General features: G+C 40.3%; 1 protein-coding gene across 3 annotated transcripts in view; it reads right to left on the reverse strand.

Annotated features, from left to right (window-relative positions):
- Window positions 1-16,985, reverse strand: part of ZCCHC17 (zinc finger CCHC-type containing 17) — a 55,432-nt gene that overhangs the window by 9,979 nt on the left and 28,468 nt on the right. For 2 of the 3 annotated variants that reach the window (XM_004312087.3, XM_073793051.1), the window contains 3 exons: window positions 16,799-16,890; window positions 10,138-10,238; window positions 8,192-8,337 (listed from right to left, as the gene is read on the reverse strand). In XM_004312087.3, the coding sequence (XP_004312135.1) occupies window positions 8,192-8,337; window positions 10,138-10,238; window positions 16,799-16,890 (339 nt within the window). Of the gene's footprint in view, window positions 1-2,219; window positions 7,862-8,191; window positions 8,338-10,137; window positions 10,239-16,798; window positions 16,891-16,985 lie in introns of those variants that run through there. The other variant, XM_073793050.1, reaches the window with a different exon arrangement.

Below are 16,985 nucleotides of genomic sequence, written 5' to 3' on the forward strand. Positions count from 1 at the left end.
CACATTTCTTGATTTCAAAACTTACTATGAAGTTAGAGCATTCAAAACAGTGTGGCTCTAGCAAAAAGACAGACATATGGACCAATGGAATGGAATGAAGAGTCAGAAATAAACCCTCATGTGTACAGTCAAATGGCTTTTGAAAAGGATGCCAAGACCATTCAATGGAGAAAGGACAGTCTTTTCAACAAATGGTGCTGGGGATACTGGATATCTGCATGCAAAAATATGAGGTTGGAACCTTCCTTTACACCATGTTAAAACAAACAAACAAACAGCAACAATAAAAAACCCTCAAAAAATGGATCAAAGATCTAAATGTAAGAGTTAAAGCTATAAAACTTTTAGAAGAAAACAGAAGGAAAAAGCTTCATGACGTTAGATTTGGCAATGATTTCTTGAACACAACACCAAAAGTACAGGAAACAAAAGAAAAAAATACATAAGTTGGACTTCATCATGATGGAAATGTTTGTACATTAAAAGACACTATCATATACTTAGTATGTGAACATACTTAACACTCCTGAACTGTACTTAAAGATGGTTAAGATGGTAAGTTTTATGTGTTTGTTCACCACAATTTTTTTAATGTAAATCTGAAAAATAAAAATAGAACACTACCAACAGAGTGAAAAGGCAATCCAAAGAATGGGAGAAAATATTTGCAAGTCATATATCTGATAAGAGATTGATATCTAGAATATATAAAGAACTTTTTGAACCCAGTGTCTGTACTTAAACCCAGTCTCTGACCACAAAGCCTCTTTCTTTTTTTTTAACATCTTTATTGGAGTATAATTGCTTTACAATGGTGTGTTCGTTTCTGCTTTATAACGAAGTGAATCAGCTATACATATACATATATCCCCATATCTCCTCCCTCTTGCATCTCCCTCCCATCTTCCCGATCCCACCCTTCTAGATGGGCACAAAGCACTGAGCTGATCTCCCTGTGCTATGCAGCTGCTTCCCACTAGCTATCTATTTTATATTTCATAGTGTATATATGTCCATGCCACTCTCTCACTTCAACACAGTTTACCCTTCCCCCTCCCCGTGTCCTCAAGTCCATTCTCTATGTCCGTGTCTTTATTCCTGTCCTGCCCCTAGGTTCTTCAGAAGCTTTTATTTTTTTTTTTAGATTCCATATATATGTATTAGCATATTGTATTTGCTTTTCTCTTTCTGACTTACTTCACTCTGTATGACAGTCTCTCGGTCCATCTACCTCACTACAAATAACTCAATTTCGTTTCTTTTTATGGCTGAGTAATATTCCATTGTATATACGTGCCACATCTTCTTTATCCATTAATCTGTCGATGGACACTTAGTTGCTTCCATGTCCTGGCTATTGTAAATAGAGCTGCAATGAACATTGTGGTACATGACTCTTTATGACTTATGGTTTTCTCAGGGTATATGGCCAGCAGTGGGATTGCTGGGTCGTATGGTAGTTCTATTTTTAGTTTTTTAAGGAACCTCCATACTGTTCTCCATAGTGGCTGTATCAATTTACATTCCCACCAACAGTGCAAGAGGTGCACTGTGCACCTCTTGCACAGTGATGATAAAGCCTCTGTTTTTAAGCAACAGCTACCAGTAGCTGACACGCACTGGGCTTTGCTGTATGCAGGCACTGTGCTCAGAGTTTTATGTGCATCTCCGCATCCTAACAACCTTATGAAGTAGATGCTTATTGTTCCCATTTTATAAAGGAAACAGATTCAGAGAAGTTTAGCCTAAGTTCCACAGTGAGGAGGTGACCCAACTGAGATTAGAAGCCGGGCAGTCTGTCTCCACAGCCCAGGTTATTAAGTACATCCTCCACTGCCCTCAGAAAAGCAATTCCTCAGCATCCACCTAATGTAATATGCATAGCCACTGCAAATGAACATTTTAAGACTATGTGGTGGGCTTTCCTGGTGGCACAGTGGTCGAGAATCCTCCTGCCAGTGCAGCGGACATGGGTTCGAGCCCTGGTCCCGGAAGATCCCATATGCCGTAGAGCAACTAAGCCCGTGCGCCACAACTACCGAGCCTGCACTCTAGAGCCTGCGCCACAACTACTGAAGCCCGCACGCCTAGAGCTCATGCTCCACAACAAGAGAAGCCACCGCAATGAGAAGCCTGCGCACCACAACGAAGAGTAGCCCCCGCTTGCCGCAACTAGAGAAAGCCTGTGTGCAGCAATGAAGACCCAACACAGCCAAAAATAATAAATAAATAAATAAATTTATTTCAAAAAAAGACTATGTGGCAAAAATGGAACGATGACATGACAAAGTAAAAAACAGGAAACAAAATTATACATACATTTTAATTACATCTAGGTAAAACATGCATTTGAAAACAGCTAGAAGAAAATATGTGCCACAATAATATAGATTCTGGTAAAGTAGTAAGATTATGGGTTGCCCTTCTTTTGTTTTATATTTAAATAATGAGGTAATATGGTGGAAGCTTCCCATTTCCCTCTTTAAATCAAGTCCTCAGACCTCTATGAAGAAGGCTAGCATCAAGAATAAAGATATGTAAAGCCAAACCCTGTGTTCAAAAATAAGCAATACTCAAACTATTATGCATAAAATAAGCTACAATGATACACCGTACCACAGCGGTCCCCTAACCTTTTTGGCACCAGGGAACGGTTTTGTGGAAGGCAATTTTTCCATGGAGGGTGGGGGGATGGTTCAGTTGGTAATGTGAGTGATGGGGAGCGGCAGATGAAGCTTCCCTCCCTCACTTCCTGCTGTGTGGCCCCGAGGGGCAGGTGGGGAGGACGGTTGGGGACCCCTGCTGTACAAAACGAGGAAGAGAGCCAATATTTTATAATAACTATAAATGGAATACAACCTTAAAAATTGTAAATTACTATATTGCACACCTTTAATGTATATAATATTGTATATCAACCATTCTTCAATTAAAAAAATTTTTTTTAAAAAGCAATACTGGGGCTTCCCTGGTGGCACAGTGGTTGAGAGTCCGCCTGCCGATGCAGGGGACATGGGTTCGTGCCCCGGTCCGGGAAGATCCCACATGCCACGGAGCGGCTGGGCCCGTGAGCCATGGCCGCTGAGCCTGCGTGTCCAGAGCCTGTGCTCCGCAACGGGAGAGGCCACAACAGTGAGAGGCCCCCGTACCGCAAAAAAATAAAAAATAAAAAAAAAGAAAGCAATACTGCTTGCAGGGTTGGGGACAGTTGCCTCTGTGAGGGAGTTAGGCTAAACATGGCAATGCTGAAGGTTTGCAGAAGGCTTCTGGAGGGCAGTACTTGAAGTAGGGGCCTTTGTTAATTTCTATTTCTTTGGTTCACAAGAGAACAGTACCAAATTAAAATAATATCCCCACTGCTCTAAATCAGTGTCTTCCAAGTGCCATTCATTCATATAATAGTGCCACAATTTTTATTCCGTGTGTTTATAAACTGCTATTTTTTTACTTAAATTTTTTCTTAATATCTGAATTTTTGCTTTAAAAAGTCCTACTTAAAAGGGAAACTTTATAACAGCACTGTAAATAGAAAACTTGCAGCCCCTGTCTTAAGCAGAAGATAACTGTAAAAATAGATACATAAAAAAGACACAACAGGGACTTCCCTGGTGGTGCAGCAGTTAACACTCCACCCTCCCAATGCAGGGGGCCCAGGTTTGATCCCTGGTCGGGGAACTAGATCCCACATGCATGCCGCAACTAAGAGTTCGCATGCCACAACTAAGGAGCCCACCTGCCGCAACTAAGACCCGGTGCAACCAAATAAATAAATTAAAAAAAAAAAAAGACACAACAATGTTTTAGCTAGATATAATTTACTGCCTGCTAAAGGCAGTACTTGAAGAGGACTAGGGTTAGACAGTTTGTTTTCACAGGAGGCAGTCTGGATTTTTTTTAAAGTACAATGGGAAATCACTGAAGGATCTTAAACAGGAAGAGACATGTTCTGATTGGACACGTTAACAATCCTTTCCTGGGAATTAAAAATAAATTTAAAAAAAAAAGAAAAAATGAGAAGAGACAGAAGAAATGAACAACTGAACAACAACATCATCCACTTTTACCTAATTGACAGTAATAAAACACTATGCTGTATTGGAACCCTTGGGCACTGTTGGTAGGAATGTGAAATGGTGCAGTTGCCGTGAAAAACAGTATGGTGGTTCCACAAAAAAAATTAAAACAGAATTACCATATGGGACTTCCCTGTGGCTCAGTGGTTAAAGAATCTGCCTGCCAATGCAGGGGACACGGGTTTGAGCCCTGGTCTGGGAAGATCCCACATGCCACGAAGCAACTAAGCCCGTGCGCCACAACTACTGAGCCTGCACTCTAGAGCCCGCGAGCCACAACTACTGAGCCCACACACCTAGAGCCCGTGCTCTGCAACAAGAGAAGCCATTGCCATGAGAAGCCCGCACACTACAACGAAGAGTAGCCCCCACCTGCCGCAACTAGAGAAGGCCCGTGCACAGCAATGAAGACCCAACACACCCAAAAAATAAATAAAATAAATGAATAAATTAAAAAAAAATTACCATATGATCCAGCGACTCCACTTCTGGGTATATACCCCCCAAAATTGAAAGCAAGATCTCAAAGAAATATTTGTACAACTATGTTCACAGCAGCATTATTCACAAAAGCCAAAAGGTGGAAACAATCCTAGCATCAACAACGAATGAATGAATAAGCAAAATATGGAATATGCATACAATGGAATATTTTCAGTCTTAAAAAGGAAGGAAATTCTGACACATGCTATAACATGGATGAACCTTGAGGACATTATGCTAACTCAAGTAAGCCAGTCACAAAAAAACAAATACTATATAATTCCACTTTATAAGATACTTAGAGTAGTCTAAATCATACAGAAAGTAGAATGGTGGTTATCAGGTGCTGGGAGAAAAGGAGAATGAGGAGTTATTGTTTAATGGGTATAGAGTTTCAGTTTTACAAAATGAAAAGGGTACTAGAGGGACTTCCCTGGTGACACAGTAGTTAAGAATCTGCCTGCCGATGCAGGAGACACGGGTTCGATCCCTGGTCTGGAAAGATCCCACATGCTGCGGAGCAACTAAGCCCGTGAGCCACAACTACTGAAGCCCACGCGCCTAGAGCTTGTGCTCCCCAACAAGAGAAGCCACCGCAATGAGAAGCCCGCACACCACAACGAAGACCCAATGCAGCCAAAAAAAAAAAAAAAGAGTATTAGAGATGGATGGTGGTGATGATTGCACAATAATATGAATTTACTTAATGCCAAAGAACTGTACACTTAAAAACGGTTAAGATGGGGTAATTCCCTGGTGGTCCAGTGGTTAGGACTCCACACTCTCACTGCCGAGGGGGTGAGTTCAATCCCTGGTTGGTGAACTAAAATCCACAAGCTGTGCAGCACAGCCTCCCGCCAAACAAAAAAAAAAAAAAAGATTAAGACAGTAAAATTTATGTTACATATCTTTTACTACAATTAGAACAATAACAACACTATACCCAAAGGCTGCAGATTTTGGTTTCAGCAACTGGTGACCCATTCATTGAGATAGGGAGGAATATGAAGGGAGCAGCCTTGGGTAAGAGGAACATTGAAGAGTTTTGGAGTGTGCTAAGCTTGATGTCAACTCGACAATCAGATGGAGATGTCAAATAGGCAGTTGAATATCTAAATCTGAAGTTCCAGAGAAAAAGTTAGAGATAGAATTACAGACTTGGAGAATTACAGACTTGGATTTAAAAAACGATACATATACTTAATTGGGGGATTATTAGCATATAAATGGTATTCAAAACCACTGGACAGGATGAGATCACTTAGGGAGAAGGTAGTTAGAGATGAGAAGGGAATAATAAAAACAGACACAGCCTCAAGCAGTCCACATTCAGAATTAAAGCAGAGGGCAAAAAAACAATGAAGAGAATTGAGCAGTGAAATAAAGAAGGTGCTTTTTCCAAAAAATCAGATGCCCAGATGTGAACTTGGTACTCAAGAGGTAGAAGGCAAATATGTAGTTTTAAAATCTCCCTAGGCTAATTCAATAGTCTGAATATAAGTGAGAGAGGGAAGCAGGTGAAATGCACAGTAGTAGTGGGAGTGGGAGGAAGGAACAGAATTGGGATATTATAAGGTACCATGGACAGGACTTGGTGACTGACTAGGCATGGGATAGTAAGGAGAAGAAAATTAATTACATATTGTTTCTTTCTTGGGAGACTGAGAGGTTACTGCTGTCATTAAAACTAGTATTACAAGGTACAAACAAGGGTTTTGGTTGTTCAAGGAGCACAATGATCCTACTTTGAGCCCAAAGTTATATAGCTGGTAAGTAGCTCAGAAGGGCCTCAACCTACGTCTGATTGACTCCAAGCCAAAGTCTGAAGTACCAGTGGGCTATTACTTAGTGATGTGAAAGTGGTCAGGGCAGCTGAAGTCTTAGGAGGGATGTGATCACCCAGGGAAAGAATATACAGATCGATATATTATTATCCATATACTTGGGGCAATTCTTAATAATGGTACAATGGACCTTCCTCCTCATCTAAAAAATGAAGAAAATGCTGAATTTGTAGATAATGCCCACTGAGGGCAAGAACCTTATCACAGTTTTTATATTCCTAGGTTTGCAATGCCTGGAATAAAATGACCACTCAATAAAAGTTTGCCAAAGCTTTGAAAAAACAAAACAAAACCAAAAAAAAAACCCAGAAGTTAATAACCAGCCACAATTAGAAAACCACTACACTAGGGACTTCCCCAGCAGTCCAGTGGTTAAGACTCTGCCTTCCAATGCAGGGTGCGCAGGTTCAATCCCTGGTCGGGGAACTAAGGTCCCACATGCTGTGGTGTGTGGCCAAAAAAAAAAAAAGAAAAACACTATACTACATGAGAACAACTATTTCTGACCGAACTATAATATAGTTTTTTTTCATTTCCTTTCTATGTTGTATGCTACAAATGCACTGTTTTTTTCCTGCACCACAATAATGTCTGTTTTGTTTTTTTTTCTTTGCGGTACGTGGGCCTCTCACTGTTGTGGCCTCTCCCGTTGCGGAGCGCAGGCTCAGTGGCCATGGCTCACGGGCCCAGCCGCTCCGCGGCATGTGGGATCTTCCCGGACCGAGGCACGAACCCATGTCCCCTGCATCGGCAGGCGGACTCTCAACCACTGCGCCACCAGGGAAGCCCTAATGTCTGTTTTATGAATTGTTTTGCTAGAAGTAGTAGATGGAAGATACAACTCAGTGAGACAGGCACTCTTATCCTCTGCTGGGTGTAAAATAAGTACTTTCTGGAAAGACAATTTGATAACATGTATCAAGAGTCTTAAAGCCCTAACTCAGTAATCTTACTTAGGAATTTATCCGAAGAAAGCAATAAGAGATATGGCCAAAGATTTAGGTTGGAAGTAATCAAAAATATCCCACAATAGAAAAATTATTAAATAAACCATCATATAGCCATAGAGTAGAATATCATATGGTGCTCTTATATCAAGTTTTGAAGAACACTTAAGGATACTAGAAAATGCTTTTGATAAATATAAATTTATATATTTTATTTATTTTATTCTTTTGGCTGCGTTGGGTCTTCGTTGCTGCACGCAGGTTTTCTCCAGTTGCGGCGAGTGGGGGCTACTCTTCATTGTGGTGCGCGGGCTTCTCATTGCAGTGGCTTCTCTTGTTGCGGAGCACAGGCTCTAGGTGCACAGGCTTCAGTAGTTGCAGCACGCGGGCTCAGTAGTTGTGGCACACGGGCTTAGTTGCTCCACGGCATGTGGGATCTTCCCAGGCCAGGGCTCGAACCCGTGTCCCCTGCATTGGCAGGTGGATTCTTAACCACTGCACTACCAGGGAAGCCCTGCTTTTGATAAATATAATGAAAAAAGTAGGATATAAACTATACCTAGTATGACCATGCTTGTGTGTTTATATGTAAACACATACATATACGAAAATTATATATACACTTCCCTAGAAAATTATATATATGTTTATATTATATGTATGTATATATTTACCTAGAAAAAATATTAGAATATACCAAAACTACTATAAGAGTCTCACTGGGTGGAAAGATTACAAGAGATCCTAATGTTCTTTATGTTTTTCAGTATTTCTAAAATATCTGCAGAAAGTATATTTTTATTTTAAAACTCAATATGATAAATAAAATAAAGACAGCACTCACCTTCTTTCTTTTTCTAGAAGAATTTCTCGTGGGGTCAGGCTTTTCAAACTCTGCTGCCTTTGCCTCTTCCTTCTCCTCTTCCTCATCAGGTATCAGAGAGTACTTGGTCCCACCTGGCTGCATGAAACAATCCTTTGCAAAGTGGCCTGCAGAAGAGAAGTAGAAAAGGTAGGGAGGGAAGAGGCAGTCTCTTACCTTAGCAGGTGGATCTTCCCTAGAAGTTCCTGAAGGGTTGGCTCGTTCAGGAGGTACTAATGAGTTCATTCAGAGCAGCTGTTGCCTTCAGAGCAGATTTTCTATCACCTCAAGATGGCATTGCTCACTTAACCAGAGCCAGACAAGCATCTGGTCCTAGAGCTGTGGGAAACCCTGGCACCGCTTTGGAAATGGCAAAGGACGTGAGGACACAGGCTTGTGCTGCCGTCCATTAGCAACTGGGCTCAGGAATTTTTAAAGGTCTATTTGGAACTTATTCCTGACAATGAAAGGCTGCTCCAGAGAGCGGAATACTTAGCAGAGGGAGCCGAGTGGCAGGCCAAGCCCCAAAGGAAGACAGCTCTTAGGCAGCAAGCAGGAAGGCAGCACTCAGATTCAAGCTAACACACAGAAAGACAGCAGTCACCTAGGGGCACTCAACATTCACAGACTGTCAGGTCTGGCAAGGGCCTGAGAGATCATCAAATCCAACACTGCATTTGCAGACGACATGAAGGCCCAGAGTAGAGAAGTACCTCAAGGTCACACAGACAGCAGCAGAGCTAAAACTTACCCCAGGTCTCATACCTCCCTGCCCTGTGCTCTTTCTGCTGCATCAAAACCAACCACCTTTGGCCTGCCTGGGCCAAATTCCATCTCTCATTATTCTTCTCTGCCTCATGTAACACCTGGTGGACACAAGTTGAAGGTAAGAGAACCCCACCCTCCCTGAGCCTACACTGCTATTAAGCGGCCCTTTAACAGATGCTACACAGCTGGTTTTGTCTGAGCTCTTTGTAGACCCTCTCTCAGGGGCATAAAGAATTTGATGAAGTCATCAAAAAGCTATGTGTAAACTACTTTGCAACTCGGAGTCCAGAAGCGGGATGGTGCCTGGAAGGAGAATACAGCATAGAGTTTTCCAAATATCTATGCTGGAAATGGTCCTACAATACTCATGAGGAAGTATTCTTTCTATTTTATTTTTCCCTTCCTCCCTCTACATTAATGATAAATTGGGGCTTAAACCCCACGACCTCAACCAGGGCACAAATCTGCTACCACTCATTGTAGAAAAATCAAGAGAGCTGGGTAGGTGAAAGGCTAGGGAGAAGGGGTGACAAATTGAGGTCACTCTGAAAACGAGAAGCTGGCAATACTTCTCATTATAGCTCCAACAAGGGAAGTCAGGCTGAAAGAGCTCTTTAATATTTGAGTAGGACTGGAGGAAACTTGAAGAAACAAAGCTAAAAGGAAGTGACTAGCCTGTATTCTTTATTACTAAAAAGATACTGTATTCAGAACTCTGAAGTTATAGAGATAAAGGTAATAAGCAAGAAAGAGCTTGACTTGGATCCTTAGAGGAATATATTTCCAAGTCACTTAATTTTTGCAGCAGAACAATAATCATCCTTCGAGATAAAAATTTAGAGTGTTAATCATAATCCAACACTCTTACCCCTCCTGGCATAGTACATGGGGACCTTGCCCAGGCAGGGCATCACCCGTAGAGAGAGGGGAGTAGTGGTGGTGGTGTAGTATCTGGCAGGGCCAGCATTCAGAAAAGGAAACAGAAAAAGCAACAAGCCATGAACTCTGATGTGAGTCTAGTAGGAATAGCAGATGAGCAGGTGAGGCCAGCATTTGGCTAAAAACCACAGTGACCTAACCCACACCAGGGGGCCTCCCGCATCCCATAAAGGGTCCATCCACAAGAGAGAAAAACTAAAATGATAGAGACTTCGCCTTACCTTTACAGCCACACTTCTTGCAGGTAGTGTTCAGGACAGCCTCGAGGGTGATCTTCTGCCCAGTGTAATCCTGGAAGGACCGCCTCCGCCTCTCTTCTTGCCTGTAATGAAATGATACTGACTGTTGGCCCTTTTAAGAGATGGCCAGAGATACTACAAGTTAATACTCCATGTTGTTTTTTTGTTTTGTTCTGTCAGGTAGAAGGGAGAAAGGAAAAGCACTGGGCATAAGGAAACAGGTAGTGAAAGAAATGACATGAAATGACAATTTTTTTCATTCAGGACAAGGCTCTGAATTAATAATTATGAATGAGACTAGATCCCATCTCACTGATGCACAGGGGATGAATATATAATTACTCACCTTGCTAAGCCCCCTGCAATCCTTACAAGGTCACTCCTGGGTTTAAAAGACCTTCAAAAACTTCTTAGAAAATCAAGTCCAAGCTCCTTGGTATTCCAGGCCTTTCACAGTCTGTCTCTAACTTACTTTCCCAGCCTCATCTTGTACAATATGCTCAAGGCAAACCAGACTATTTTACCTTCCCCAGATGGTTCATTGTTTCTGCTCAGGCAGCTCCCTCTTTCTGAAATGCTCTGCTTCCCCTCTTTACTCCCACTTCACCACCTAACTACACCCAAACATTTCAAGGCTCAGCTCAGTTACTGCACCTCCTTCTAACCAGTTATCTTTCCTGAGCCCCTCAGCCAGAATTAATCTCTGTTCACATTCGCATAACACTTTCTAAAAATTCTAAACATTTGACCAAAGTATAAAATACATACAGAAAAGTGTTCACAAGTATACAGCTTCACTGATTTTTACAATTTGAAATATCCCAGTAACCAGTACTCAGATAAAGATGCAGAATATCACCAGCACCTCCGAAGCCCCTCTAGTCACGGTGCTTCCCCCAAGGGTAGCTACTACTCTAGTTTCTAACAGCATAGATTAGTTTTACCTATTTTTGTAAATTATATCAACAGAATCAGAGAATGGGCCCTTCTGTGTCTGGCTCCTTTCGCTACTTTGTGAGATCCAACCAACTGTTGCGTGTAGTTGTGGATCAACTATCCTCATTGCTGCAAAGTATTTTGCTGTTGATGGGTACTTGAGTAATTTCCATTATGAAAGTGCTTCTGTGAACTTTCTAGCACACGTCTTTTGGTGAACATATATATGTATATGCATTCCTTTGGGAAATGCCTAGTTCCACGTAGGAGGGGAACTACTGGGTTGTAGGGCATCTGCCTTAGTAGACACTGCCAGACAGTGTGTTTACCAATTACACTCCTACAAGAAGAGCCAAAGTACCCTAGTTGTCATAGCTCTTATTTCTTATCTTTACTATAACACACAGTACCTGCAAAGAGTGCTCTTAGAAAATGTTTAATTGACGAGTATCACTCCTGATCATTCTTTCTTTCAAACTCTAACTGTATCCTATACACATGTCAATCCTAGCACATATCACACCACAGAGTTGTTTCTACTCTAGATCGTGGGCCTGTTTAAAAAATATCTTACTTGTGTTTGTTTCCCTGGCACCTCAGCCCAAGGCTTGGCAAGCAACAGCATCAATAAATGCTTGTTGGGGCTTCCCTGGTGGCACAGTGGTTAAGAATCTCCCTGTCAATGCCGGGGACATGGGTTCGATCCCTGGTCTGGGAAGATCCCACATGCCGCAGAGCAGCTGAGCCCGAGCGCCACAACTATTGAGCCTGTGCTCTAGAGCCCATGAGCCACAACTACTGAAGCCTGCATGCCTAGAGCCCGTGCTCCGCAACAAGAGAAGCCATGACAATGAGAAGCCCGCGCACCGCAACGAAGAGTAGCCCCCGCTCGCCGCAACTAGAGAAAGCCCATGCGCAGCAACGAAGACCCAACACAGCCAAAAATAAATTAATTAATTAAATATATTTTTAAAATTTAAAAAAAAAGCTTGTTGAAATTTCTTTGTTCTTCATCCAAAATATTTTTCTTTACCTGAACATCTTTAACTTTGACCTCTGACTTCACCTAAGATTTTCCAACCAGGTCTCTGTAGAGTCCAGCAAAAACAGAAATATTCTGCCAAAAGAGCCACATTACCCAGAGAAATGCAGGATAACAATATCAAAGCAAAACAGAGCTACTCACTTCACAAATTTCAGCCAACAGTTTCATGGGATATGTGGGCTCAAAAGAAAAAACAGAGAGGGTGAAGATACTCCATATTCTGTCCCATTCATTCTTTAAAGTTCAGCTCAAATATCGTATCTTCTATAAACTCTACCACAAGCAGAGTTAAATACTCACTTTAGTTTACTGATTTGTTTACATTTTGCCTCATCCTCTGTACCACAACCAGGACTTGAATAGTAAAGTCTATGTCATGTTCTTCTCTATATCTGAGCAGAAAGCACACCATCTAGCATACTGTTGTCCAAAAGAATGCGAAGATGGACAGTTCTATAAATTTATGTCTGTACTGCTGACTATTTATGTCTGAGTTTATGTCTATGGCTAATGAGCACTTCAAATGTGGTTAGTGATTGAGGAATTGGATACCAAATTTTATTTACTTTTTTTAAAAAATAAATTTATTTATTTTATTTATTTTGTCTGCCACTGTCATTGTCATTGGCAGGCAGATTCTTAACCACTGCACCACCAGGGAAGCCCCCAAATGTATTTACTTTTAATTACTTTACATTTAAATAGCCTATGTGACTAGTGGCTTCCCAGTTGGGACAGACCAGAAAAGCATATGGTGTAAGTTCTGAAAATGTCTGTTCAAATCCCTAGCTTTTGCCTTAGAAGAATCTTAGTCAAATGATAGGAGGTCTACTGTCTGGTATGGGTCATGCGAGAGGGTCAGTTCAAAGGGTGAAGCTTGAATAACAAAAACCAAGGCGAGGAGACTGGAGAAGTAAATGTGCGTGAGTTACTTAACAGGCATAAAGTTTTAGTTAAGGAAGATGAGTGAGTTCTGGAGATCTAATGTACAACATTGTATGTATAGTCAACAATACTATTATACACTTAGATATTTCTTAAGAGGGTAGATCTCATGTTAAATGTTCTCACCACAATAAAATAAAATTAAACAAACAAACAAACAGAAAATCCCACCAAGGCAGGATCTTGGGGACATAACTTGAACAGTCACGAAAACTCTATTGTTTTCGGATGTCCTTATTTGTAGAACTGAGTTTCAAGTGACTATGAGTTGCAGCTTAATCAAACCCTCATTATAATGAATTCCAATACACTGCAGATTCAAACATACTATAAGCCGAATCATACCTCCCACCTAACGCCCAATTCAACAAATGTGTCACTCACCACCTGTCTCCCTTTCTGTCCTTATTGCCATCACGCTAGTTTAGGCTTCATTACATTTCACCTAAACAGTAATAATTCATTTACTGGTCTCCCTGCCTCTAATCCATCCAGCACACATAGCTGGATTAATCTTTCTTTTTTTTTTTAAGTTTATTAAGTGGCAAGCACCAGTGCTAGTACAATGATATGAGTAAATACATTAAAATGATAGGACATGGTAGATAGTCTACCAGTGGAAAGAGATATATAAATGGATAATTACAGTGTGGCGAAACATAAATGCTCTTTCTAAAGACTATACTATGCCGGCTAAACCTAACTGGACACTGCATTTAACCCCTTTCCATTTAACCCCTTGCAGATTCACTTATTAGATGACCTCGTTAATACTTTGGGGCCTGAGGGAATGAAATATAAGACAGCTAGATTTTGATGAAAAATGAAAGGTAGTTGACAAACTCTGTGTAGCTGTGCAGCATGAAGATACTGAGCCTAACAGGGTGAGGCCAGAGAATGGGGTACCTGGAGAGAATAATCTGCTCAGGAGTCTCTCCCACTCAAAGGCTTTAAAAATCATTCATATTCTTTGACTGCTATTCAAAGCTGTTCACATTCTGACCCCAACGTATCTTTCAAGCCCTACATTCTAGCACCTGACCATACCCTCTTCTTTCCTTAAACAAGACTCCTGAATTGCCATGTGCTTTCCTGCCTCATTCCTTTCCTCAAGACTATTTCTTCTGCCTGGAATACTATTCTTTCCCCTGCTGCCTGACAAAATCTTATCCATTCTTCAAGACCTAGCTCAATTGCTATGTCTTCTCTGACCATCAGGGCCTAATATCAACTCTTCCTCTTCAAGCTAATTCCTAGAATCCTTCCTTTAAAACATTCTTTTAACATTTATTACATGTTGTCTTAAAATTAAAGTTATTTGCATAATTATCACATTACACTAGGCAGTAAGGTCCTTAGGCAGAAACCTTGGTATTGCCATTATACCTCACATAGAATATGAGCCCAGTAAATATATGTTGAATAATGAGTAAATGGATGCACTAACTTAACGACTACTATACATTAGGCACTATGGGAGATAAGATGTGGCCTCTGCCTCATGGGTTTTATATACCCTTTCAAAAGAAAGGGTATGATAATCTCAGATATTAGAGGAAAAACAAAGAAACATTTTAAAACAATAACTACAAGTAACCACTATGTGTTAAGTTTCTACTATAGATTAGACAATTAGGCTCTTTATAAACAAGATTTTATTTAAATCATACCATCATTTCTAAGATGTAGGTGTCATTACCTCCATTTTGAAGAAGCTGAGGTTCAAAGAGGCTAGCTAATCTGCTCAGGGTGGTATACTAGCTTGTGGCAGAACTAGGACTCTTTCCGATTCAAGTCTAACTCTAAAACCTGTCATCATTCCACTATGCCATGCTTCTTTCCTAGATGCAGTCTAGAAATAGTTTACAACAAAAGTTACAGTTCGGTCACTTAGTCATTACTAGAAGTAGTCCATACATAAAGACATATTCATCATAAAACCAGGGGGTCCTTTCCCTTCCCCTCCCTTGTTGTGAGAAAGAGAAGTAGCTCTTTTATCTTACTTGTTTTATATTTTATCCTTATAAGGGTGGCTTTGGGAAATTTCCCTGCTTTTAATGAGTCTGTATAGACAGGATTCTTTGGTGCAGAAGTAATTTATTACAATGCAATCAGTAAATGCTAGACTTAAATGACATGTCTGAGCTCAGAGTTATAAAAGATTTCTAATGTAAATGGAAAGTGTTATATAACCACAGGCAAATTATCACCAAGCATCAAGCTAAAACTAAGAAAATAAAGTAAAATGGAGATAACACCCACTTTGCAGGTTGTTATGAGAATTAGATGCACTGATGTACACAAACCACCTGGCATAATGCCTGGCACATAGTATGTATTCAATAAGTATCATTTCCCTTCCTTTTAGGTAAATTTCCTTCATATCCAAAATGATTTTGCTCAGAACTATAAACCTAAGGGTTTCCAAACATTGTGCCGCCAAGATCCCACTCAAACAATATTTCTTATTTTTTTCTTATTTAAAAAAAAAAAATAACATGATGGCCATTAAGAGCACCCAATTAGCATGAGATAAAGAATGTGATATTTTATCATGAGAAGCAGTGAATTAATGTCATGGTTAACCTGAGGATAAATGTATGATTTTTTAGTTGGCTTTCTGAAATACTTGAAACAGTTCATAAACCCCCAAGACTCCTTCAAGGGATATTAGCGACCTAGGAACCCCTGGTTAGAAACCACTGGCATATACAGGTATACCCTCGTTTTATTGAGCTTCACAGATATTGCGATTTCTACAATTTGAAGGTCTGTGGCAACCCTGAGTTGAGCAAGTCTACTGGCACTATTTTTCCAACAGTATTTGCTCACTTTATGTCTCTGTATCAAATTTGGTAATTTTGCAATATTTCACACTTTTTCATTATTATTATTATTATATTTGTTATGGTGATCTCTGATCAGAGATCTTTGATGTTACTACTGTCATTGTTAGAGCATTTTTTAAGCAATGAAGTATTTTTTAATTAAGGTACATACACTGTTTTTTAGACATCATGCTATTGCACACTTAATAGACTACAATATAGTGTAAACATTATTTTATATGCACTGGGAAACCAAAAAATTCATGCGATTTACTTTATTAAGATATTTGCTTTATTGTGATGGTCCAGAACTGAACCCACAGTATCTCCAAAGTATGCCTGTATTCAAGAAAGATTCTGAGACAGCAAATTCCCTGTATCACCAGCCAGTATCCTACAGAGAAAATTTTCCATTCATAAATGAAAGGTCAGAAGAGCCAGTGAAAGTAAGGTGCTGTGTTCAGAACACAGCACATCCCAATATGCAGGAGTCTAAAACCCCACTGGAGTTATTCCTCCTACATGGTCTCTGCCTTTTTTCAGTCCCAGAGCTAGGAGAAAGGCAAATAACAAATATCTCATGATGAATGCTTGTTGGCTAACTGGTTCAAGGTCAGAAGCTGAAAAAGAATAAGGGGAAGGAAATGAAACCATTGACAGTGCACTTCTATGCTAGGAGGTGCATGTTAGCATTTCATCTTAGAACTCTATGCAGTAATGTGTTATCTTTAACACTTTATACCTCTAAAAACCAAAGCTCACAAAGGTCACATAACTCATCAATATCATAGCCTACAAACAGTAGAGTTCCCAAGTGGGCCTGATTCACTACAGCATTCTGTGGTTTGAGAAGTAGAAGGATTTTAGCCTTTCCAAACATTTTACCTACTCAATGATAACGTTGTTGGGGTCAAGGTCCTTCCCAGTCCCTTGGTTGACAACCTTCATGGAGAGGGATACTTTTATCCTATCATTTTTCATCTGAAAAAAACAAAAGCAAAGTCAGCAAAAGCTCAAAGTACATCATTTAGACTGCTGGTCTAAAATTATCAAAGAATTGAAGTTTTTATCATGTA

This window comes from Tursiops truncatus, chromosome 1, assembly GCF_011762595.2.
Source record: "Tursiops truncatus isolate mTurTru1 chromosome 1, mTurTru1.mat.Y, whole genome shotgun sequence".
NCBI classification, from domain to species: domain Eukaryota; kingdom Metazoa; phylum Chordata; class Mammalia; order Artiodactyla; family Delphinidae; genus Tursiops; species Tursiops truncatus.